The 27768-nt window shown below is 39.4% G+C and overlaps 1 protein-coding gene across 1 annotated transcript; it reads right to left on the bottom strand.

The window, feature by feature from the left end:
* Positions 1–1406: 1406 nt before the first annotated feature.
* Positions 1407–26412, bottom strand: fxyd3 (FXYD domain containing ion transport regulator 3). Its single transcript, XM_088326048.1, has 8 exons — positions 26133–26412; positions 11428–11482; positions 10366–10398; positions 8913–8936; positions 8673–8747; positions 6941–6977; positions 6820–6866; positions 1407–2733 (listed from the first exon to the last, which is right to left on the bottom strand). Exons 2-8 carry the CDS (start codon positions 11465–11467, stop codon positions 2714–2716), a joined length of 276 nt encoding a protein of 91 aa, XP_088182174.1. The 5' UTR covers positions 11468–11482; positions 26133–26412; the 3' UTR covers positions 1407–2713.
* Between the last annotated feature and the right edge of the window lie 1356 nt (positions 26413–27768).

Raw genomic sequence — 27768 nt, 5'->3', positions numbered from 1 at the left:
CAGCTTTGGACATATTGAAACCTCTTGATTGTTACTTTGATCATTGCATCTCCATTTCTGGTTTGGATCATGTCAGGTTTGTTTTTATTTGGACATTTTGTTTTGAGAACGCTTACTTGTTACTTTGTTACTGGTATTAACAAATACCATCTTTATTTTCGAGCACCCCTGCCTCAGTTCCCGCTTGTTCTTCATTCGGGTCCGTCAGGACCAGAACAGAAGGAGGACCCAGATGTGTAACGTTACTCACAAGTTTATTGAGATATAGGGGAAAGGCAGCGCCAGCGATACAGTGCTCGTTGGACGAAAGAAGCAAGCCGCTCACGGGATCAGAGTGTTTTCTGCTTGCGGAAGTGGATCTTCCAGAGCGGGAGATCGTAGCGTGGTTAGACAAGAAAAACAGGTCGATTGCCGGGACGGAAGATCAGCACGTGGTCGGGGTCAAAAATCGGGTCGTTAGCCGGGACGGGAGATCAGAATGTGGTTGGGGTAAAAAAAACGGGTCGTTAGCCGGGGACAAACGGAGAAATCAGGAACGGACGAGTGGAAAACGGGTGACAAAACGGGACCGTCGGGAGTCAGAGTCAAAAATCCTTGCCTTGTGTAAACTGAGGTTCGTTGACGGACTGACAACGGGCGAGTGAACGCACTGAGCTTAAATAGGAGGGGAAATCTATTACGTAACCAGCAGGAGCTGGCGCCAAACAAGCGGGCACAGGTGAGTGTAATGAGTAATTATGACAGGGTCCACCACCTTCCTCAATAAACTGGCTAGGAAAGCGAGCTCTGTTGTGGGCAAAGAGCTGGACAGCCTAACAACAGTAGCTGAGAGACAGGCACTGAAAAAGCTGAGGTCAATCATGGACAATCCATCGCATCCGCTTCACAGCATTATCTCCGGACAGAAGAGCAGTTTCAGTGACAGACTGCTGTCACTGTCTTGTACCACGGACAGACTGAAGAGATCTTTTCTTCCTCATGCCATGAGGCTCTTTAACTCCACCCGGCAGAGTAAAGGCCCACATTAAACCACACCACCTACATTGGATATTACCGAATCTTACTGCATTTTGTGTTCTGTGTAGCACTATTTAGTTACTCTATATAACATGCTAAAGTGGGCATTTGCACGTCACACTGGGTATTTGTATATTGTATTCTTTTGGCTTTATTATTGTATTGTTCTCAGCTCAGGGATGCTGCTGGAAATGTGAATTTCCCTTAGGGGATGAATAAAGTATCTATCTATCTATCTATCTATCTATCTATCTACCATCAACATCGAACATTGCGCTGAATACATTAGGGGCCAGCTTGTTTGTCCAATATTTTCCTGACACCAATGTTTGGAATTATACCATACCTGATGCTGCCAAAGTAAAAATCAGGAAAAAAAACACAAGAAGCAAGTTTTCCTTATTTTTATTTCAACAATTCTTGTATTGAACTGCGTCTCTGAACAGTGAAAACCCACCACATTGATCAAAAAAGGTACTTAGGGAAATTGAAAGACTATGACAAATTGATAATGATTCATTTAAATAAATGCTTTTTCTAGTTGACTCATGAAACATATGTTCGCCTTTTTACAGCAAGTGGTTATTTTTTTTTTGGAGCTCATTTCCAAACACACAATACATAGTGGTGGTGTTGATAGACAAGTATTATAAAGAACTCTTTTGGAAATTGTTTAACAGTCACTTTACCTCAAATAAGTCATTTATTTAAATTTATTTTTACTAAAATGAAGATTTCCTCATTCCAGAAGTCCATCAATGATTGTGCCATTTGCGCTAATAATGGTGCATAAAAATGAATGAGTGGCGTTACACACGTTTATTTTGTGGTCTAAATTAAATACACAGTGTATATCTGTGTATCGTTCATTCCAGGATTTCCTTGGTTAACCAATGTGTCAAACCTCCTTTGATTGAGTAACTAATGGCTAAAATTATTCTGTTGTTAATAAAGGCACTAGGCTAATGCGAGCTGTGGACCATAAAGACAAGCCTGCAATTGGCCAAGAGTGGTATCAATCAAAATGTCTGAGGCTAACAGCAGTACTGGAAATCATCCGACGAGTTGGTTTATTTTTAAAGGGGAATTATGAAGCAAAACAAAGTGATTATGACAAGGACCCTCAAACGATGCAGGAATGCTTTTAGGTGGATTTTTTTTCCTGTCGGCATTATCTGTTTTGGAGTAAATATTTTACACGGTTGGACGGTCCTGGATATAATGAGTCCATATTTTCAGGGAATGCTAGATCAGCTGACCAAGAAAGCATGGTGAGCTACGCCCGCTCTATAATTTTTAGGTATCTTCTTTCATACTGATCGTGTTGTGTCTGTAATGACTACATCTTGAAACGGTCATCACGTCTTGAATCCTAAAGTTTAAGCTTTTCAATGATAGGGGGCATGATATATTTCAGTGACTGGTGACATCGCGAAGACACCACTTTGTTTTTCAACAGTCTGAGTTAAGGGGTTAAGTACATAGAAAACAACTTTTTATTAAATACATTGATGGGGAACAATTGAGCGTGCACACAACTTTTTAAAAGCAAGCGTGTTTGTGAGCAATGGATAAAAATAGGACACTAAGCCCTCATCGTATAACGGCTTGTTAGTTTCCTAAACAATAGGATTTACGTCACTCTGGTCCCAAATGCCGCTGCTTCCGACTCTCCAACAACAGGATGGCGTGGTGTCTAACAATCACAAGCGCGACCTGCAGACAAAAAGCATGCTGTTTAGCAGTTTTCTAATGGCTTTTTTGCAACTTCACACATATGCATTGCCTTTTTGAAGTTTGCTCAACGTTGGTATTTTGACTTAATCATTCAGGTTTCGTAGACCTTTTTCACTGTCAAATTCAAGCACTTTCGAGGCCAATTTTTCCCAGTACATTCGAAGGGACAAATACAGCGCCGATCAATTAAGTTATTTTGCTGTTGACTTTATATGACTAAAATACAGTCTATCTTGCTGCTAACACATACTTTGTGCCATTTTGAGCTGTTCCGATCTACTATCTATGATGTTTTTGTGTCAATGGGCTGCTAAACTGACATGAATTCTGCCACTCTGCTTCAACAATGTGTGCCTAGCTTGGCTACATAATAATTAATAATAATAATTTCCTTTGTATTGTCATTCTTTGTAACAATGTACACAGAACGAAATGTCGATACATCTGACCCGTTGTAGCGAGTCGATGCAGCCGCAGCCAGAGGGCGCCGCCATTATACCAATTAGGTATGTCTCGGTCGAGGCGCGAACCAGCGACCTCCCAGTCTCAAAGCGGGCACACTACCATCTAGGCTACTGAGCTGGTATCACACCTGTCAACAAACACGGAAAGGGCATAAAGGTGTTGGGTAATAATTGAGTTCAATACGGAAGACAAAAAAAAAGGAATAGAGTACTTTATGTGTAATAAGCAGAAAAATGAGCCAAATTTGGACAGATTTTAATGATATTGATCCCCTGCAAAACATCTATTACTAGATAGTTGGATGCATATTGTTCTAATATTATTGATAACATATTCTTCAAAAAAAGACAAGCAGTAAAGGAGCTGAGTCAAAAGAAATGAAATAGATGAATAAATAATATGAAATAGAGCTGCCCTTTTGGGTGCGGCCAATAGAGGGCGATGGCGCTTCACATGCCAAAGCTAGTCATCAGTCATTTGACTGAGAGCAGGCGTGTTGGAGTCATTTTCACGCATTAATTCGTCTTCATTTATTGCGTGGTCTATAGGGTCAGACTGGCAAGAAACATGGCAATTGCAATAATTTCAAGCATTTTCAAGCACTTCACCCGAAATGTAAGCAACCTTAAACATTAAAATTCAAAAATTTTCAGGGACTTCAAGCACCCGTACGAACCCTGAATCATTGCTAGGCAATATTAAGCTTCTTCCTACATTGCATCAACTCGTACGACATGATTCGTCTGGCAACCAAACCGATAGACAGAGTAAATACAACTTTAGACTTTGGCAGGCTGATAAAAAATGTCAACATTTGAACAATAATGGCAAGTTCTAACTCACAAATGGCTTAGGAATATATAGTGGAGTGCTATTGGGCCAGCAAAGAGTATTCCAGGAAAAACACTGATCAACATTTACGATCCAAGAATTGTATGTTTATTGACTGTATGTTCTAAAAATCCATCTATCCATTATCTTATTCGGGGTCCTGTCGCGGGCATAGCAGCCTTAGCAGGGAAGCCCAGATCTCCCTATCCCGAGGCACTTCATCCAGCTCATCCGACGGGACCTCTAGGCATTCCAAGGCCAGTCTAGAGACGTAGTCTCTCCAGTGTGTCCTGAATCTTCTCCGGGGTCTCCTGTCGTTGGGACATACCCAGGGCGGAGGTGTCCAGGAGGCATGCTTACTTGATGTCTCAGCTAGCTGCTCACAACGCGAAGGAGCCGCGATTTCACACTGAGTCTGTCCCGGATGACGAACTTCTCACCTAACTCATTTCAGCCGCTCGTATCCGGGATCTTGTTATTTCAGTTATGACCACAGTTCTCGACCATAAGTGAGGGTAGCAACATCGATCGAGCAGTAAATGGAGAGCTTTGCCTTTTGGCTCAGTTCCTTCTTCACCACAACAAACTGGTACAGGATCCGCATAACTGCAGACGCTGCGCCGATCTCAGTCAGTCGATCTCCCGTTCCATCCTACCCTCGCTCGTGAGCAAGACTGCTCCACGTTGGTTATCCCAAACCCGAAAAAGGCATGCCAACCTTTTCTGGCTGAAAACCAAGGTTTCGGACTTGGAGGTACTGATCCTCACCACTTGTAGGACAGGCTGGGTGCATGGAGAGCCGGGTGGCAGCCAAGGCAGAGGTCTTTTGTTCACCAATCCCCGGCTACAGAAGCTGGCTTTTGGGACATTCTAAAGATATTTTGCAAAAAGTATAGAGTAATACCTTGCTGTATCGTGGTTTATCCTTTCATCCATTCATTCATTATCTGCACCGCTTATCCTCAGCAGGGTCGCGGGAGTGCTGGAGCCCATCCCAGCTATCTTCGGGGAGTGGGCAGGGGACACCCTGAACTGGTTGCCAGCCAGTCGCAGGGCTGTATTGTGGTTTACTTTTTGCAAAATCATCATGCATTGTGTTCTGCATTCTGATTGGCTAAACAGTAGTCCCTTTTCAGCCTTTGTCTGCCTGTGCATCAATGACGTTACGGTCAGAGTTGTACACGTACACAAAGCAGCTTGGTAAACCTCCATCACGTAAAACGCGAATGAGGGCTGCGGTGAGAACAATGTGAGCCCCATACTTGTAGACAACAGCGCCAGAGCCACCATACTATGGAGAATAGAGCCAGAATGCAACAAAGATGTGAAAAGTCATCTTATTGTGTTGTTTTCATTGGTAGTTGAAGCGGTAATGGACCAAAACTTTATATATATTGAACTGTTGGGTTTTACATTGTACTGTTTAGTTATTTACACTTCATTTACATAACTTTGTGCAATGGAAGACTTTTTTAGTTGTCATGTTGACTGTCTACACTTTTAAGTGCAATATCAAGGTCATGTACAGTTTTACTTTAGATGCTCTTGACTTAATTCTAAAACAGTTATGCAGAAGAAGTATTTTATTGCAGAAAAGTTCTTCATTTATTATGGCACAATTAAAGGTTTTAGATTAAACTGTTTACTTATTTACACTTGACTGCATTTGCATAACTTCGAGCAATGGAAGATTTTTCAGTCGTTTTGATGACTGTTACAATTTTTAGTGCAATTTCACCCTTTTTAAGTACAATATCCCGGTTGTGTATGTTCTTATTTCAGATGTAAATACATTGTACTAGTGGTGAACACATTATTTATACATTTTTTCCTCCATCAGTCTGTTTATTGTAAAAAAAAAAATACCACTGGAAAACTACTGTAATCTAATTGTAGAAAAACAATGAGAATAAAGGTAATTCTGATTCTGAAATTGCAATGACGTGTCCTCGTTCCTTGAGGATTAAAGGAAACTTCAGCAAACTTACATTGACGCTGATCTTACGGAAAGAGAATTGTAGCGTTTTTGATGGATAATTTCCACAACTGTTCAATTCACATGTATGAATTGAGGACTTCAGTTGATGGTGGAAAATCTTGAGTATGTTGTAAATATTGATTAGCGCACCATAGTGTCAAATCTCCCGTTTTGCTCCTGCTATGTATCAGGTGAATAATGTTGGCAAAAACATGGGGTAATTTATCTCAAAGGGCGTCATAAATATTTCCAGACGTCACTGCGGTGTTTTGTATTAAGAGCACATGTGGACATATTCAGGGTTCGCGCCCCCTTTTCATGGCCAAATTCAAGAAGTTTCTAAGATTTTTCAAGGCCAATTTTTCTTTTTTCAATTTTCCAGTCTTCTAAGGAAGAAATCCAGCGCCGATCAAAAGAACGTTTTTTTTCTGTTGACACTAGTGACTACAATTAAGTCGATATCTGCTAGCACGTAGTGTGTTTATGCTATTTTCAAATGTTCCTATCTATGTTCAAAATCTATTTGTGTCAGTGGGCTGCCAGTAAGCCAGAAAGTACTCTGTGTTTAAACAGGAGACAAATGAGCCAAATTTGGACCAATTTTAATGATATTGATTGTTTTGTGTGCATCAATCTTTCAATCTTACAGACTATTGATCTTTAGCTTTTGTTTTACTTGTTTTAATTTACATTTTTTTTTACCTTGAAAACACAACATTAAAATTCAAGCATTTTCAAGGGTTTCAAGCACCCATATGAACTGTGTGGTCTGCTAACTGAGCATAATTTACCTTGGTCGGCAAGCATTGCCTGAGTGTTGCTTCCTGCCCTCCTCCTTCTGAAAAAAGATGAGCAGAGACCTTCAATATTTTGAATTTCAATTGTATTAGCATGTGTGATTCAATATATTACCTTTTGTCCCGTTTGAACTTGCACCTGCAGTGGCCACCTGTGCCCGGAAAAAACAGCGCAAGATTTGACTGATGATAGAGTTTTTTTTATACTCAAATATATTAGAATCTTTTGAAAGATACTGCAACATGGGACCCCACAAACAAAAAACTGCAAGGTACGAGTCGGCAACCCGCGACTCGGGGGCCGCATGTGCCTCTCTAGCGCTGCCAAGTGGCTCCTTGGCGCTTATCAAAAAGGTTTACAAATTGAAAAAGATTGGGGAGGAAATACAGTATGTTTACTTTGAGATACTTTACGATGAAACCCACAGAACAAACTGTTAATAGCCCAAATAATCAGCAATTTGATTGGGTGAGGTGGGCGGATCTCTGCACACTGCGCAAGGCACTCCCTTCTCTCTTTGCGCCGAAGCTGAATACCAAGAACCAAGAATACGGCTGGACTGCACGTAAAATTACATTTTTATGTTACGACGGGAGCCTCAAACTATCCTCCTGTGGGCAGCATGTGGCCCATAGGCTGCACGTTTGAAACCACTGCTCTAAACACAATTTGAAGCCAAAGGCCATGAAATTCAAACTTGAATCAAACCTAGAGATTTGGGCAACAGCCTTTTACAGTCATCTCAAACTGCTTAGGTGTCAGTTTGAGTCACAAACAAAAAGTCTAGTCTGAAATATTTCTAGGCCAGGGGTGTCTAAGCTTTTCAGAAAACGAGTGAGATTGTTTACATTTCCAACTAAATGTGACTTGTATGCGATCCTCTGTGAGTTTTAAGTGTCTCTTGTTTAGACCCGAAAAGCTTCCCCCTTCACAGAAGAGATGTGATGTCACACGCAATGTGTCAGTTGTTTGCAGAAGTACTGACAGAAGCTAAAGCCATAGTGAATCTATAATTTGAAGTTATTATCTTACCGGAGGCTGAACAGAGTTGTCCGCCCAAATATTATCAAATCCAAAACCTCATTTTCCCTCTATTGAATGAATCTCCATGTTTTTGCCAGCCATGGTGTGTTGAAAACATGGAAACCAAGAAGCCGCGAGAGAGTGGAATATTAGTAAATTGATGATTCGCAAGTGGAGGAAGCTGAAAAACGAAGTTTTTATCAGTGAGTTTTACTTTGCATCACTTAAATAAACCCCAACCAAGCTCAGATTTGCTCCTGCTGTATTTTTAAATACGAACACTTGTCTGTGCTGTTGTAAGACGGCCACAGCAAAAGGCACACGCTACTTGTCGTGCAGTGTGCCCTGTGTAGTGTTGAATACAGAAATACAACCAGCTCCGGAAACTGCGCCTTGTAACACGCTGCGCCCTTAGGTTGTAAATGTACGGTACTCAAATTTTCACTTCTCCTGGAAGCGACGGTCCCTCAGAGTCAACTTTTTTTTATGTACAGTCGCCATTTGGGAAATTGGATGGGCTTGTATTCTCACAGAAAGCCAAGGGCAAGGTGGCCAAGGGCTACTACTGCCATTATCTGGTGACGTTTTTTTTTGTTTGTACAAATTCAAGTTATACAGCGGTTAACATTACTGGCGGACCCCATATCATTTACGGAGATAGGTAGCAGGTCAGTAAAATTCGATCACTGGCCGCAACTATTCCCCGGGCCGGACTTTGGACATGCCCGTTTCAGGCAAATTGTTACAAAAAGTACATATTTTTATTACTGTTGTTACCCGTACAAAAGTAATGAGTAAAGTGCATGTGTGTTTTGCATCTTACTTAGCAGGATGGTGATTCCAATAAGACAAAGGACAGCTGCCAGAATAAGACCGCCCACACGCAGTCTGTGGTAGTCTGTTGATCAGAGTTTTTATAAGCTGATTTAATAAGCATATATTCCACTACAAATCTGATGTCATTGAATACATTCGAATTGTTTCCTAGGGCAGAAATAAGGAGAGAAAGCATTCATGTCAAATTGCAGCATATGCAGTATTAACACAGAAAAAAAGGATTTACCGAAAGTGAATTCGTCATCTTCGGCTGTAGAGATAGAAAAAAAAGTTGGTATGAGAATCAGGTAAATAAATAAATAAACAAAGTGTATCAAAGGATAAGCAATATGGCAAAAAGGTTTTTCATTTTTACAATTTTTTAAAATTAAATAACAATGTTTATTTCCTTAAGATTATTTTGTGAACTTTTTTTTGTTTTAAACAAGAATGCTCTATGAAGAGGTTATAATTTTAAGATTAAAATGCACATTTGTATCAAACGAGTAATTGAGCGTAGGCCTCCAACACTGCCAACAATCTACCAATGTATATGCTAAAGTACTTCTCAATAGGTATCACATCACAACTAATAATTATTACTTTAATAATATATTAATAATAATGATGTAATTATTAATTATTTGATATTTTTATATGTGCCTATCCACACCCGTCGCTATGGGTCTTGTGTCGCTACCCTACTAAGGCCTTGTGACCTCCCACTAGAAATCAAAGCTGTTTTTTGTTGGGGTAATAATTATTGTGCCCCCCTGTCCCCAGCATTTGATACGCCCCCCCTTGAGAAGGATGTCTGGCAACGGGTCTGTGCCTGTCCTCTATGCATTTTGTTCACTGTGTGTCGCAGTTGGTATACTATTATGAGGCTAGGTCCCCGTTAACGTCGGAGCTTTCGAGGGGCCTCCTGTTTTGTTTGCTCCCGGTTAGCCACTGTTAGCTGTCCATTAGTATATTCCCAGCTGGCAGAGTTCATACACCTTTTTCATATTCAAGCCTCTTTCAAACACTTTCAAGGCCATTTTTTTTCCCCAGTACCTTTAAGGAAAGAAACCAGAGCCGATCAAAAGAACATTTTATTTTGGTGCCTTTAATGACGTTTATTAAGTTACCATCTTGCTGCTAGCATATACTTTGTGCTATTTTGAGCTGTTCCTATCTATGATCTACAATATTTTTGTGTCAATTGGCTCCTATAACCTGACATAAATTCTGTCGTTCTGCTTTAACAATGCACACACAGCTTCAATATGTCAGACCAGTTTACAAATACAGAAAAGGCTCTATAGAGGTTTGGTAATAATGGAGTTTAATACATAATTCAATGAAAGAAAGTAGTGTATGTATAATTGATAAAAAACTTATGTTCTGACACCTTAAAGTATTTTCACAATAGTACGTTCTCACTATACAGTTCACTTAATTTGGAAATTGAAAACTATTAAGATTGGACTCTTAGTCAGTTTACTAAAACTAGGGAAGAGGTAATATTGCTTGGCTATTCCCTCTGTTAACTTTAATTGTTGTAGAAGTGATGCAATATTGTGAAAATATTATGAGAGTGCATGCAAGTACTGGACATTTGTCATCGCCAGCTGTTACAACTATATTCTATATCTATATTATGTTCCAAAATAAACTAAAATGAGAAGTGAATATACACAAGAAGTCAGGTGACTTACGATTCAGTTCTTCAGCAAACACCAAGGAGACGGCTGTGAAAAACAGGGCAAACACATAAGATACAATCTGATGGTTTTGAACATACACTGTCTTCGGCAAAACTAATAAAAGTGAGGATTTTCTAAAAAGTAAACTGAAGAAATTCTCTTCAAATAAAAGCAGTTGAAATATTAAAACAAACCATCAAAAGCTTAATTTACACTATGGGGTTGGAACCTTCTTGAGTCATAGAGCTATGAGAGCATACTATTGGACTTTTGACTTAATTACTAACCCCCTGCCCAATGTGGCACGCCCCTGATTTACAAAATATATTTACACAGTACAAAAGCTTGCCCTGCGATTGGCTGGCAACCAGTTCAGGGTGTCCCCTGCCCACTGCCCGATGATTGCTGGGATGGGCTCCAGCTGTTGAGACACTTTATGATGAAAACCAGCAGAAAAAGCTTTAAACGCCCAAAAACGGCAACCTAGCACACAGAGTAATTGGATTGGGTGAGCGGTAGGCGTCGGCAGAGCTATAAACACAGAGCACTGCTCTCTGCCTAGCGCCGTCTGCAGCAAAGTATCCTCATTTGCAGTATTTTCTTAGATTTTTTTTTCCAAAAGAACTCTAAACCATTATTTATGAAACAATGAAGATCAAAATGAGCCTCTTATGCAAATATCAGAGGGAGACAACTTAAAAGTATATTTGTTGATATTTCACAAGCTTAATCAAATCATCTAACGTCACACAGTCACACTCTGAACATTTAAATTTTGTATGAAGAGCGTTTTTTTCCTGAAATGTATGGTATGGCTCTCTTTCAAAAAATAAAAGATGAATAAAAACAAATAAATAAATAAAAAATATAAATATTTCGCTATTATGTCTCTTTAGGTCAGACAGGTTCCGAACCCTGGGGTGACTTAATGCTCATTTTGCTTATACATTCCAGAAATCAGGTTACTACTGTTTCTTTCCTGGGAATGCGCCGGGTCACTCTTGATTTCTTCCAGTGAATACGGTGTACACTTATGTCATCTTGGATTAGATATAGTTGGGTTATTTTACTCACTTGTCATAAACACCAAAACAGAGATCCTTGACATCGTCATGGTTTCTGATGTTACCTAAAAAACAAGCACAGATGTGTATATACAGCACAATTTTATCAACAATCATTTACAGAGGGGCAAACGATCATGTGATTGGAGCGAATATATGCATAGAAAACATAGTATTCCTATGTAGATTATTGCTGGCTGGCTGAATGGGTGTACCCTTTAAACACTAGGGTGGTAGGGGCATCATTTCCTGTGGTGTGTCCTGAGCAAGTACAGACTGGTGGTAACCATCTCCAGGCCAAAAACTGTTTCCACCCGTTAGGCGAATGTGCCAACCACTGCACTCCAAAAATGTTTGGGCTGTTTTATATGCTTGAAGAGTTGCTTTTTCAGGTATACACTTGTTTCTCTAATATCCAATTCACTAATGAAGTGTATGCCACAGACTTTAAGTGAATGAAAAGTTCAATTTTCTTTATCCAAGCAAAATGACTGTATTTACACCTGGGAATCATTTTGATTTACCCTTGTGGCATGCAGGTAAATTATTTGTACATTTGTATGTTTTTTGTATTTTCATGTGATTAGGGCAAATATATGGATAGTATATTGTATACATATGTGGATTATAATTCATTTTAAATTCTAGTCTGTATTTCTTATGTTTGACATGTTCCTTTTTTCGGTTAGCGTGTCTGCAGCAGTTTCTAGGTCATGGGTTCAAATCCAGCGACCGGCCTTCCTGTGCGGAGTATGCATGTTATCCCCGTGCCTCTGTGGGGTTCCTCCGGGTACTCTGGGTTCCGCCCACATTCCAAAAACATGCAAGGGAGTTTAATTGGTGACTACAAATTGTCCCCCGGTATTAAGGAGTGTGAGTGGTTGTCTGTCTCTGTGTGCCCTGCGACTGGCTGGCAACTGGTTCAGATTGTCTCCTGCCCACTGCCCAATGATAGCTGGAATGGGCTCCAGCATCTACGCGACCCTAATGAGGATAAGCGTTACATATAATGGAAACATGGATGAGTTCCTTCTTCCAGGTGTACAATTTTGATTTTGTAATATCCAATTAACTCTGTTTAAGTTATACCTGCTACAATAGCAGATCTGTCGTTTGTCAGTACTTTGTCTGTATGCAAGTTACCTTCGCAGATGATATGATCTACCAACGTGTCCTCAAGCAAGTTTACAAACAAACAAAAACTACACCAGAACAAAGTAATATGCGTCTGGTCTTTTAATGAGCATCCTGCAAATTTCTCCAACGCATGTCATAGTAGCGAGCAGCAGGTTCTGTTGAACACAATTGAGAAATACAATTTTGTATGTCATTTTTATTTCAAGGATTGGAAAAAAATAACAATAAAGTTGCCTTATGTGCCCCTTATCTGGCCAAAAAAACAATAGAAATAGAAATAGTAAATAAAATAGCAATCTTTTGAAAAGTAAATAAAATCACATTAACACAGTTAACGTTTGATTTCCGTGCAGTTATTTTCTCTTTTTATATTTGGGTCCATGGCTGATCTCTTTCACACAGACACATCCACACACCTATTATCCTATTTTCAAAAGTCTTCATAATGAATGTATTTATCGAAGCTGTTTTGAGACCAAGGTGATGAGATCCCAGCCCCAGAGATGCTCTGTGCTTACGTAACGATGACAACACAGGAGAAGGTAACGCAATTATCATCAACATCACTGCTGTGATTTTCCATGGCAAGAATTTTCCACTAAGTGCTCTCTTAAGTAAACAGGTCCAGGCCCGTTTACTTGTAACTCTCAAATACTAACATATTTCAGCTTCTAAGATAACATTTGTAAACATGCTCTCACTTTTAGTTCCCTCTGTCATTCCATTCAAGAAAAGTATTTGTAAAATACACCTTAACATGGATTTATGCTGTATGTCTTTCTCTATTGTAAAAAAGTCATGTGTGAAAGATAAGGTTGCAACCATTAGTCGACGGCGTCTGTCTAACTGAGAGAAGGTTTAAGTAAGATTCAAGCAAATATGTTTTTGATGACATGCATTTTACATTTTATACGCATTTGTTTTGCTATAAAAGAGAGCTTGAGCCTTATGCCGGAATGTGCCTGACAATCATAATACAAAAAAAATCAAGCATGGATTCCAAAGGACAAAAATCCGTTGTTAAAACATTTAAAAGGACACATGTCAGATGTTCAAACTGTTTGGTTTCAAACAGTTGAGAATCATTATGTTCTTTTGTCACAAACTTTGCAGTTGGCCACTCAATGTACTTCATAAGATGCACATAATGTTCGTTTTATTTACTGTTCTACTGTTGCCAATAGGGCTGTTGGTTTACAAGGATAAAAAAAATGGACATAGGTTCATTTATGGATATATGTCTCTTCTGACTGAGCGCTTTGCTTAATTGGTTTTAGGTAGTGTGTTTTATTAAATTTTTGTACAAATTTGCAAAATGCTCAATAAAATATTTATTTTTCATCCCACCCATATTTCTTGTGTTAATGTATTTTGCCATAAAATTAAATACATTCTATGCTAAATATGAGACAAAATGAATGTAAAGCTATTGACTTTCGATTACTGTTACCTTGTATATGATGACTAGTGGGAAACAAAAAACTGATTATTTGACAAATCGTATCCAAAAGTTGGTGACTAGTCGACTATTGAAATAGTCTTTAGTTGCAGCCTTAGTGAAAGAGTGTTGGGAAGACTATAATGTTGAAATAAAGATGGTGAGAGAATAGCTCTGCTCTTGGTATTTGAGAACAGCCGTAAAAAAGGGATGAGCAGGGCAAGTGCATCTCCCTTGGTGCTTCACCACAGCAACCCACGAGTAGGCAGCAGGAATTTGCAGCTCAGGAAAGAAGCCAACAACATCAATTGGACACTTTACCTTGGAAAATGAGAGAGTGCACACATGGGGGATCGCGATGAGGAAAGAGGAGACTGAGAGCGAAACAAGACGGGAAGGGAGAAAAGAGGTGGCTCAGGGAGAAAACTGAAGAAAGTACATAGGGTGAGTGGGTCAGAAGTCATAGTGCCTTGCTACTCATTTGCACAGTTGGATCTAACGCTTTACAAAGGAACGTGCTCCTATAATGCAATTACTTTTCTCTGAAAAAACTACTGTAATGCGTTATTTATAAAACTCAGTAACTCAACTGTCATTACTTATGGAGCGTTACTGTGTTACTCGTTAAATGACGATAATAAATTACAATGTTCTCTGACTCCTGAACAATTCAGCTTCACTCATGTAGTCACATGCAATCCAAAATCTGCCGGATGCGATTGGTGGTTGTGTTTATATCTACCTACAAATACTAAAAAATACAGTTACAGTGGCATCATCTAAAGAACAGAGTATAAGAGAATGTAATTTCTCCCTACTGATATTCTCCCTCCCATATATACTCAGATCTAATCAGCTTTTACACACACACACACACACACACACACACACACACACACACACACACACACACACACACGCTACTAGAGGCCCTTTTACAGTAAATTAGAATTTCAACACAACTAACATGACTAATCTTTCACTTAAACCAAAAACAGTGCAGGAATTCAAACTAGGCTCATCAAAAACTACTATAAAAAGGTACACAAAAATGTAAATAGCTCTCTGTTTTTCACCTATAAATAAATGAAAAGTTGCCGCTGTTTGCAGTGTTTGGAGTCGTAAAAAGCTTTTTTCAGTAGCTCGAGATGTAGTGGAGTAGGAGTGAAGGAGAGAGCTCGGCTGTTTTAGCAAGCATGAATAATCGCCCAGTCAAATAAATAAAAATGCTAATACCGATATCAGTCAAATTCATCAATATCGGTGCCGACAATCGGCCCGCCCGATAAGCAGTCTACCTCTATTGGTAGCCCCCGTCTGTCGTGTGAAACACTTTTTAAATCAAAACAACTAAAATAAAGTAGAAGTGAAAACATGTGATACATACCCAATGATGAGACAAAGCACATACAAATGCAGTTAAAGCCTCCAAGATATGGATGTAGATATAGAAATAAATTACATGATTCAACTTTAAACATTTTTAAGGGGGTAAAAATGAAAATGTTTTGAAACTAGGCATAAAAGAAAACAAAAAGAGCATTATAACAGTGGCGGACTGTGCTTTTCACACCTAGAAAGACAAATTTGGCTTTCATCCGTTGTTCTTTGCTTACTGTTCTTGAGCAGCTGGCGCCATTGACCTGACATACAGGGGCAGTTCTACACTTAATCACTACCCGGGGGAGACCCCATCCAAAACGCACTAAAGACAACATTCTGAAAAGAAAAACTAAAACCTAACCTTTCTGGTTTTCCTTAATGTAAAATCATCGATTATATTGTCATAAGCAATCTGCTCCCCTATTTTATGATTAATACTGATGACAGCAAGGCGAGTGAGCCATGCCTGAAACATGGTTGACCTCAGGTAAGACTTTATTCAGTTTTGAAAAACTTCTCTCTGCTTAAGCCACAGTGAGTGCAATCCTGAGGACAGTCCAAATGTTGGGGTAGATTTCAGATAGATCCTGAATGTAAACAGATGCCCATCCCCTGTCACTCACAACAAGCGGTCAAGGCTAATCATACAAGATGAGCTTTTTGACTCTCAAAAAATAAATTTCACACAACTGACATCGTTTTAAATGTTCATGGTTCCTATGCTGAATGGAACGTGTACAATTTCCCAAGTCACATTGTTGATTGGCATTTTTTCGTCACCTTAGCGACCCGCTTTAAAATTGGACTGTTATGTGCATGTGTGTGTGTGCATGCATGGGTGTGGGAGAGCAAGTTTGTATGAACAAGGAGCAGTTGTGAAAGGAAGAAAGTAGGGATAGTGTCGTAGGATAAAGGAAAAGCGGGAAAAGGGAGTGGAGCATACGGAGGCAGTGAGTCACACTATATAATAGTGCAAGCATTGTGTCCTCCTGATGTTCACCAACAGCGTTCCTGGAACGCAACGACTTTTCTCTGTAATGAGTACTGTAATAGAGTTTTGTAACTACTGACGTTACTACATGGTGTGTTGCTGTCTTACTCTGCTACTTATTAAATGCAGTTTATGAAATACAGTGTCCTCTGGTTGCTGAACACTCCTACACCAGTCACATTCAACCCTCGATCCACCTGCAACACAATGGTGGGCATGTTTATATTTACCTACAAAGTAGCATTAAGTTTATGGCAGCGCTGTCTCAAGCACAATATACGAGAACTTTGAATTCCTCCTCATGGAGATAGTCTCCCTCCTGTAGATACTTGCATACAAGCCAAATTTAGAACAACAAAATAAACTGTTAAAATCAGGTTGTCATATTTGGCTGTTTGGTAGTAAATGGCAGCGCATGGTTGTATGGGTGCGGCTTACACAGGAACAACCAACTAATGTGAAATTATGAATTTATGGTAAAAGTGTGCCCAATTTTGGTGTTTTTATTTGTAAAATAATTTTTACAATAAACGACGCGGGGATGAAAAAAAAAGACGTTTTGGACAGTACCAAGAAACAGAGAAGAAGATCTTTTAAGCCCAAGGCAAAATGAATATGGGGTGTCTTGGCTAAGTGTTCGTTTCCAAGCTCTTGAGATTGCCAAGCCAAGAAATTTAAAGGGTTCACTGCTTCAACAGGTTGGCGTACACATTATTTTTCCTATTTCTTGTATTGTGTGGCTATTCTAAAGCTATTTTAGGGGGTATAGTATATACAGTGGTACCTCTACTTAAGAATGTCTCCACATACGAAAGTTTCAGGTTACTAAGGTTAATAACGGAATGACGTTTGAAGTAACTAGTAACCGTAACTAATTACGGTTTTTCAGTAACCAATGTACACACTATGACAGACGTCAAAACAGAAAAATCCTGATACTTGTTTTGTAATGATAAAAGAGTGAAACTGACACCTGAATGTCCATGATCATCGAAACAATAAATCCAGCCTTATTACAGTGCCTTCACTATAATTGTATGTTACAGACTTGTATGTTAGAGGCTTACTGTTGAAAGGTAAACCTTAGCGCCAATCTGAGCCCCTGAGCACCATGGAAAAGGACCACAACCAAAACATTGCTTTAGATGGCTACAGAGTATTCATCTTTTAGTCTACTTTTCAACTTATAGCTGGAAACCATCTTCACGCTTCAACGTAATCAGATGTGCGGCTTCAGATTATGCAATTGCTTGGGGGACCTTAGCCAGCAATGGCTATCATAGGCCGAACATATGTCGCACAACACACAAAAATATTATTTCACTTTAGGATTGCAAATGTGCAATGTCAATTAAAACCACAAAATAGGCCCTGCAGATTTGAAGGGCAAGTCTGAGTCAAAGTTTTAAGTTTATGACCCAAACAAACAAGATAAGTTCAAGTCTTTAGGCTCAATGTTAATCAAAATGAGTAAGTACCTGACCAAGAGTCAAAGCCAAGACATAACAAACCAAGTTGCGCAGTTATGTACATACGGTATGTAACATAAGTGAGTACACCTCTCACATTTTTGCAAACATTTCATTATTATGTTTATTGAACAACACTGAAGAAACATCACGTTGACACAATGTATAGTAGTCTGTTTAAAGCTTATACAGCAGTGTAAATTTATTTTTTCCCCTCAAAAAATCCAAATATAGCTATTAGTAGCTAAACCCCTTGTCAGAAAAGTGGGTAGACCCTAAAGTAAAAGTTCCTGAAGTTCAATATTTTGTGTGGTCCATAAGATTTGGCAGAAGCACCTTAATCCTCCTGGCCATGAATTTCATTATAGCTTCATAAATTGCCACAGGAATGCTCTTCCACTCCTTTATGACAACATGACTAAGCTGTGGGATATTCAAGATCTTGTGCTTTTCCACCTTCCGCTTGAAGATGCCTCAAAGTTGGTCTATTGGATTTAGATCTGAAGACATGCTTGGCCAGTCAGCTGGTACAAAATGCCACAGCGAGGCTTTTAACTAGGACAAAAAAGTCCGATCACATCACCCCAATTTTGGCTAACCTGCATTGGCTCACTGTTAGCCTAAGATGTGATTTCAAGGTTCTCTTATTATTATACAAAATCATACATGGACTTTCCCCCTCATATCTTTCAGATCTGATTTCCCCCTATGTTCCGGCCCGAAGCTTTCGTTCTGAGAGCGCCGGTCTTCTGGTGATCCCAAGAGCCAAGAAGTGTTCCGCAGGTTTGAGAGCGTTCTTCATCCGGGCACCGGTGTTGTGGAATGCTCTTCCCCCTGAGATCCGATCTGCAACCTCTTTGTGATTAAGGGCTATACAAATAAAAATGACTTGACTTGACTTTACCCTTAACCCCTTTGGAAAAACCTTGGTCATCTTACAAGGGTATTTGGGGTCACTGTCAGGCTGGAACATTGCCCTGTGACCCAGTTTCTGGAGGGAGGGTCTAAGTCTCTGTTCCAGTTTTTCACAGAATATGTTTAAATTGGTTTCCCTTAAAGAAATGCAACTCCCCAATTCCAGTTGCACTCATGTGGCCCCAAACTACGACATTCCTAACACCATGCCTGGCTTTAGGCCCGACAGAAACGTGTTTGAACTCCTCACCTGGTTGCCACCATCTGAGTCAAATAAATGAATCTTTCTTCCATTATGCCATGGCCTTTATTTACATACTTCTTTTCATTGTGTCAAAGCGATGTTTATTCAGCTATGTGCTTTTAAACATTATACTGGAATCTCTTCATGAATGTGTGGGGTGTACTCACTTTTGTGACATTCAGTATATGGGTAGGTAGGAATAAAGGACACTAGTCTGCACCAGAATCGCATGCACAGGCAATGGAACATACACACATTAACGGGCGCACGAATACACTTAGTTTCAACAATCTTGGATGAATAAACTTGATCTTTCAATGATAACTTTGGTTAATGATTGAGCCAAGCAAATAAGAAAAGACCTCTGATTCGAGACTTTTTCAACTACATTTATTCAACCACACAGTTATGACATTTTTGGGGGTGGTTTTGGGAATTTTACAAAATAAAAAGGACTGTCAGAAGTGTGTTTTTCAGGGGTACCCTTAGCAGTAAGAGGGCTCCCTCATGTTAGCTCCCTCAGGTGAGCCTCATGCTATGTAAAATAAATACAAATTTCTTGACCTACGAGCATTAAAGATGTACCTTTGAATGTTAGTTCATGTATTTTTGCCCATTATTCAAATCAATATTATTTTTTTCAAATTGATGAAGTGTTTTACTGCTAAGCAGTGCTGAATATGAAGATTCAGATTCAGATTCAGATCTACTTTATTGTCATTCTAGTACACGTGTATACAGAACGAAATGTCGATGCATCTGACCCCCACAGTTTCCTTGAATGTACAGATATAAATAATGTTGTATTGTATTTTGGCTACGTATAGTATTTTACCATAGTGCCGATAGTGCAAGAAGAGTAGCTAACCAGATGTGCAAAATGGGCAGTCAGGTTAACAAGTCAGGTACACAGTAACATTAACACTGTAACAATAACGCTGTAATTACAATAGTGCAGAGAGCAATGTGCAAGGAGTGGCAAGCTATAAAAAAAAACTGCCAGTAGTGCAAAAAGTCAGATTAGCAGCCGTTTAGATTTAAGTCAACTATATGTTAGATTGACCATTTAACAGTCTAATGGCCAGGGGGACTAGACTATTGCGGAGCCTGGTGGTCCTGCACCGCACACTGCAGTACCTCTTCCCAGAGGCTAGCAGAGTGAACAGTCCATGATGGGGGTGAGAGGGGTCCCCGGTAATGTTTTTAGCATGGGATAGGCAGTGCTTCTGGCCAATGTCCTGAATGGAGGGAAGTGTAGTCCCGATTATTTTCTCTGCTGTCCTCGTTACCCTCCTCACACTACCCCAGTCGGTAGCGCTGCAGCCTCCACACCACACAGAGATACAGCTGGTCAGGATACTCTCTATGGTGCCCCTGTAGAATGTAATGAGGGAGGGTGGGGGCAGGTGGGCTCTCCTCATCCTCCGCAGGAAGTACAGGCGCTGCTGTGCCCTCTTAACCAGTGATGCAGTGTTCACGGACCAGGTGAGTTTGTTTGTAATGTGCACCCCTAGGAACTTGATACTGCTGACAACCTCCACAGCCTTGTTGTTGATGCAAAGTGGGGCATGGTTGGGCTGGTTAAAGCGATGTCCCTTTAACATCTGTTTAGCGCAGTTCTCATGTTACATAGAACCATAATGTTATCAACACTGCTTTAATCAGCTGGCCCTTTCACACAACACTGCTTTAATAATAATAATAATAATAATAATAATTTCCTTGTATTGTCATTCTGTGTAACAATGTACACAGAACGAAATGTCGATTGCACCTGACCCGTTGTAGCGAGCCGATGCAGCCGCAGCCAACAGAGGGCGCCGCCGACCACTTTTTAAGTCTTAGGAATGACTCGGCCGGGGCGCGAACCACCGACCTCCCAGTCTCAAAGCGGGCGCCTTACCATCTAGGCTACTGAGCTGGTATCAGCTGGCCCTTTCACACATACCCAAACACACTACTGCAAACAGCATTTATGTCTGTTACAGGATTCTTACAACTTTTTCCAGGCCAAATTCAAGAACTTTTCCACAATTTTAAGGTTAACGTTTTAATAATCCAACGCAGATCAAAAAATGTATTTGTTTGTTCTTGACTTTAATGACTAAAATAAAGTTGCTATCTTTAGAGTTGGGTAGCGTTACTTTAACTTGATTACTTTCAATTACTTTTGGATTACTCCAATACCAAATATGCTCATAAAAGACAAAAGAAACTAAATATGTATAAAATTATGACTCACAACACGTGGTAAGCTTTCTCTCCTGGCTTTGATCTCTTTGATCTCCGGTAAAACTAACATAAAATGCGACAGAAACAAAATGTAAAAATAAATCCAAACAGCTTGCCAACATCATTTTTGCCGTTCCATGTATTCCGTTACTCCCCAAGCCTGCACAAAATGTAGTAATTTTATTTTAGCTTCAAAACGTCACACTTATTTACAAACATGGAAAAGGCTCTGTAGGTCTTGGGTAATAACAAAGAAAGAAATTACTCTATGTGAAAAAAGTAGATCAATCCCCCAAATGTAGACTCATTTTTGAGGTATTCATTGTTCCGAAGCAGAGTGCATTCAATCAATTAGATACAGCTGATCTTGTGATTTTTATTCTACTCGTGTTACAGGTAATTTATATATTTTTTGCATGTTTTTCAGAAGATCTGTGTCTGAATTGGTTAAAATAGAATGGTAAACAGTTCTTTTTGTTGCATTTCATCATTTATTTATAGCACTGAAGTGTTAATATTTTACATCTGTAAATATTTTAATTTGTATTTCATTTGTTTGGCGGGGATACCCTTATATTACTAATTTCAGCGACAGACTGCTGTCACTGTCTTATACTACGGACAGACTGAAAAGATCTTTTCTTCCTCATGCCATGAGGCTCTTTAACTCCACCCGGCAGAGTAAAGGCCCACATTAAACCACACCACCTACATTGGATATTACCGAATCTTACTGCAATATGTATTCTGTGTAGCACTATTTAGTTATGTATTCTGTGTAGCACTATTTAGTTACTCTATATAACACGCTACAGTGGGCATTTGCACGTCACACTGGGTATTTGTATATTGTATTCTTTTGGCTGTATTATTGTACTGTTCTCAGCTCAGGGATGCTGCTGGAAATGTGAATTTCCTTTCGGGGATGAATAAAGTATCTATCTATCCATCCATCTAATTAATAGATATTTTAATGCATAATGTTTCATTAATATTTATGCCACTAAAAAACAAAACATCTGAGGAGCCTTTTAAAAGCAAAAAGCCAGTTCTAAATGAGCTTAGCCGAAAGAGCCGCTTCTTGTCCATGACTAGTCTGATAAACCTGTCCTTTTTAATGCAACAGTAGGTGGCAATAATGCTTCACATGACAACTTGATAATGAGGACTGGAGCCACCATCGGCGTCATTTTTACTTACATTAAAAAAAAGGTTTCTTCGGGTCAGACTGCCAGGAAATATGCCAATGGAAATCATTTCAAGCGTTTTCAAACACTACACCCAAGAGTCAATCATTTTACTGACATTAAAATTCAAACATTTTCAAGGATTTCAAGCACATGTACTTACTATTAAAAATGCCTCGCGCCAATTTTCAAGCTTTTAAAAGAAACAAATATTGGCTCAAAATATCAGTTATCAGTCTCCTAATACTAGTAATTGGCACCTGCCATGAAAAACCCTTTAAATGTTATCACCACTGCCTTCATCACCTTACATCGAAGCGCACAGGGAGCGCAGTTGCTGTGTTTTGCGGAAACGTGGCTCACGTTTAGCATTCCGGACGCTAACGTGTAGCCACCCGGAGCTACCCGGAGCAATCCGGCTTCAACGCCGCTAAACAGAGACACGAAAGCCGGGGAGAATCGGAGAGGAGGTGGACTTGCTAACACGAGGTGGTGTATCCCTGGATTTTCACAAAGAAAAGTTTTCTATCTGCCGCAGGGATGTCGAATTTTTGGACTGGCGTGACGTCATCCACTTCGCTACAAGCACCCCTAGGGCATCATGTTCATCTGTTAATAAACAACAGGGTAGACTGCTGGAAGTGTGAATTTCCCTACGGGGATGAATAAAGTATCTATCTATCTATCTATCTATCTATTGATCAACTGGCCCGCTCACACAAATCCACACACACTACTGCAAACAGCATTTATGTCTGTTAAAAATGACCTTCAACCAGTGATGGAACACAATTACTTTCTTCAGTTACGAGTACTGTAACGCATTATTCATAACAATATTGGAACAGAGCGGTCGTTACAACATGATGCGCTACTCTGCTACTTTTTGAAAACAGACTATAGATTACAATGTCTACTCTACTTACGGGAGTTTCGCCTCCCCTCCAGAAAAAAACATTTAATCCTCATTCCACCAGCAACACAATAATGAACACAAGTAGGGTTGCATCAACTAATCGATGACATTTCTTTAAAACGATCATTAAAAGCCTGGGCAACAGTTGTTGTATCATATGATTTATGAGCCAATAATCAAAACTTCAATCTATGGATAATGAAAAGGAAATTAAAAATGTATTTATATAAATGCAGATCATTTCATTTCAATAAATCTGAAAGATTGAAAAAGAAAAATCATCAACCGATTCATCGATGATGAAAACAATTATTAGTTGAAGCCCTAAACACAAGTCCGCAAGGCTGGCATGTTTATATCTACCGACAAAATACAACTAAGAACCGAGTACAAGAACATGCAATTTCTTCCTACTGATATTCTGATATTTTTTTTTACCTTATTTTCATTCAAGCCGTATTTACATCTATAAAATAAATAACTGAAATCACGTGGTCACTTTGATTGGTACTGTAGGCAGCGCGTGGGGAGGCCATATGGCATATTCAGTAACAACAAAATCAATGGGGCAAACGTGAGCACAGAATATAAGGTAAAAGTGTGCAGTTTTTATTTTGGGTTTTATTTGTAAAATTATTTTTGCAATAAACTATGCCTGAAGAAAAAAAACAATCTTAAGGATTTCCTACAAATCGAAAGGAAGATATTCAAGTGATTTGAAGACAAAATGGATATGGAATGTCTCAACTGTTAGTTTGCAAGCTCTCAAGGTTGCACAAGCAAAGAAATATAAAGGCTACATTGCATCCACAGGTTGGGTTGTCTAATGTGTTCCCCGCGGGTGCCAGGTTGCTACCGATGGACAAGTGAGGACCCCGCGGACCTGTTGTAAAAATAGCTCACCAGTGCTGGGTCGTTGTGATTTTCTATTGAAATTATTTTTTTTAGCGGTTGAGTCCATTTGACCCTATTTCCAATAGTAATAACATGGTAACAACATGGTATTAAAATGATAAGTTTTTATTTTAGAAATGCATATAACTTTGCGCGAATTAGTAACATAAAGTAGATCTCGGCTTAAAAAAAGGTTATAGACTTGTTTTTTAAGGCGACATTTAGTTATATTTAGTACCTACTTGTACCAAAAGAACTTTAATTTAGTAAAAAACAAACATTTATTTGAATACTAGGAAAAAATACATGAACTATCTTCAATTTTGGAAATAACGCCGTAATAAATATGCCGTTACGTAACTGCTTTATCTTTTCGGCCACAGGGTAATCTAAATAATATTTTTTTCCACTGTTACAATGCCGTTACGGTCAAAAGTGTTGCTTTACTTTGCTGCAGAATGCCTACAGCAGTTAGCCCCTGCAAATCGGACGCCTTTTTCAGCGCTGTGGTTTTCCGCTCTCCCCGAGTTGTTTACGGCACGTCTTTTCGGATAATGTCACCATTCAAAATAGCGACTACCATATATCCACCCATCCATTTTCTGCATCGCTTATCCTCAGAAGGTTCAGGGGTGCCGGAACCCATCTCGAGCAGTCGGCAGGGGACATCCTCTACTGGTTGCCAGCCAGTGGCAGGGCACACAGAGACAGACAACTCACTTGCTCATTCACATCTAGGCACAATTTGAACCGGCCAATCAACGTGACGTGCATGTTTTTTTTTTTAATGTGGGAGGCAACCCACACAAGCACGGGAGAAAATGCAAAGTCCGCACAGAATGGCTGGTAGCCAGATTTCAACCCGTGCTAACCACTCTGCTGCCATGCTGCGACTACCATATAGCTAGATAGTATTTACGAAAGCGCAGAAAAAAAGCGCACAAATAATCAGAGCCCTATATTTGACAGCACACCGACTGGCGTTGTTCTCGGAAAAAAAACGGCTCTGTGAGCCGCCTCATAGAAGTGGACAAATAGAACCGGCTTCCCACCAATCAACAGCTGGTTGACTCGTTTTTCTTTTGTGTTTGTCAATATGCAGTGTTAAGCGCAGTATATATTGGTTTTCTTTTGTTGTGTGAAAATACTGGAAGTACAGTAGCATAAGTCTACTTGAGCAGTGTCTGACTGGAGATTGTGATTCATTCTAAAGAGTGAAACTCAATTTATATTCTTTAACATTTGACTTTGGATGTGAACAAAATACTTAAAGTACAGTAGGCTATGTCTACTTGACAAGTTGTCGCAGGTTCTGAGAGTTAGATTTCATTGATTAAACTCACTTTATATTGTTTACTTTTGATTTGTTATTCTTTATGATGTTTATTGTTTTTTTTATTGTCTTGCTTCCAAGTGAAGGATAAATCTGTTACTGGTGAGGTGAAATAAACATGACAACTGCCTGTCTGTTCTTCTCTATTCAACCTACTGGAATATTATTCAGAAAATTTCAAGTTCTTTTGACATACCATTTTTAAAGTAACGGAAATAGTTACTTTCCCTGGTTAGATCAGTTACTTTTCGGGAAAAAGTAGCGAGTAAGTATGAATGATTACTTTTTAACACTGAAAGTGACATGACATGTTCGTAACTTGGTGTAAAACCACTCAATGTTACATCACTAATATCCGCGAATTCCGCGAGGCGTTTTTACAATGTGATGTAATTTGTTAGATATTTTTGAACTGTTTTAAACACGAAACAGAGTGTTTCATAAAACGGATAAGCGCTAATAAGCGACAATATGCCAGCTGCGTTTAAAGACGCTCCCAAGATGGAGATTAGAGATGTATTTGCTCAAGGAGTTAAAATCGCTTCAAACACAAATTTGTTTATCTGTTTAACTTACCTTGGACAGGAAGTCGTCCCCAAAACGAAAAGAAAAATATATTTCTGCCAAGAAAAAGTGGAAAAAGTATGTAATTCAAGCGCTGTGGTAGTGGTGGGCGTCCGCTGGTCGACACCCTTTTCGTCTGAATTGCTCCTCAGGTTGGCCGCAGTTGAGGAACGGGAAGTTAACGTGCAGGAGTCACACACTGATCCCAGATCTGATTTTTTGCAGCAAGTGTTTGAGTGTGTCTAGTGTTTTGGGAGCTGCAAGGCGCGTAGTGCTGATCTCAGGTCAGATTTACCAGGGGGAGTGTCGCTCGACAAGAACGAATTCGTCAAATCCCTCCCCGACTCCTTTCACTCCCGTATGATAGACAATTATATCCAGGACAAATTGTACAAATGAACGTCGCAACTTTTTAGAGCAAATTTTACATTTTACCTTTTGAGTTGCAGAGCGCTTTGGTTTGAAAACATTCTCAAGACTCACTAATGTATTGATTTTTAAAATGTATTTTGCCGATAAGAGATTCGTAAATCCAATACCTCGGCAATAATTAAAGACATGGGCGTAACGAGCCCCTAGCATTTTAAAAACTCATTTTTTCCTTGATACAGGACAGGATAATAAAAAAAAACGGCAGATAAAAAAATAAAAAAATGTGAACAACCCAGCGTATGTCACGTGCGGCAAAGCGGAGGAGTCTGTGGAGGGTTTGGTGTATTAATGTCAGAGTATTTCAAACAGTGGTTGTGTCGAACATCTATTTAACTACCCAATTCCAAGGCTTTGTTGTCATCAACAGATATTAGTCCTCAGTTTAGCTGTATTGAATCACAGCAATAGTGTTTATGTTAACCACAAAGTGTAATGTGAAGTTCACAAATGGGAAGTGACACTCCTACGCAGTGTTGAATAACCCTAAATCACTTTAAGTGAAATGAGAAAAATATAAGCAGCCAGACACTCTGGGCGCTCTGCACCTCCAGAGCTCTGAACCTAAGAAAATACCACAATCTCCTGAAGGCAGTTAGGAGGTTACCCTAGATGTGCAAATGCCCCAAAAAGTTGACTCAGCACTTTTCGTTATGAATTTTGGAAGAGCCACTAATGCCGAAACGCAGAACATAAGAGGCTGGAGACTTTGAGCAGCACAAAATACGATAATTTTTAAGAGAATTATACAAAACAGGGGCGCTAGGGGTGGGCATCAAGTGTAAAGACGTGTTGAGCTTCAATCGGGTTTTTTTATTGAATTTTTTTTTTCTTTTTTCTCCATTTTATCTCTTTATTATTTCCCTTTTTAAAAGTCATTCCCGGCATAATGTTACATGATAATTGTAGGGATTAAAGTGACAAAAACAACCTGAAGAGCCATTTGGGACATGAAATAGCTTTAAATGCGGTCATTCGTATATGCCCAGAAAATGTCAAATTCTTTGACATACTTCTTTTTAAAGTTAATAGGTACTTTCGCTGGTAACTAGTCACTTTTACTATTGAGCAGAGGTCTCAAACCTGCACCCAGGTGGCCAATTGCGGCCATCAAGATGATAGTTTGAGGCCCCCGTTTCAATAAGAAATTTAAACGTAAGTGAGCCCACACCAGTTATAAATTAATTTATATCTAATTTATTTATCATCATGTTAATTC

This window comes from Urocampus carinirostris, chromosome 2 (genome assembly GCF_059441175.1).
Source record: "Urocampus carinirostris isolate Australia breed hairy pipefish chromosome 2, RoL_Ucar_1.0, whole genome shotgun sequence".
In the NCBI taxonomy this organism is placed as follows: domain Eukaryota; kingdom Metazoa; phylum Chordata; class Actinopteri; order Syngnathiformes; family Syngnathidae; genus Urocampus; species Urocampus carinirostris.
This window is presented reverse-complemented; position numbering and strand designations above follow the sequence as displayed.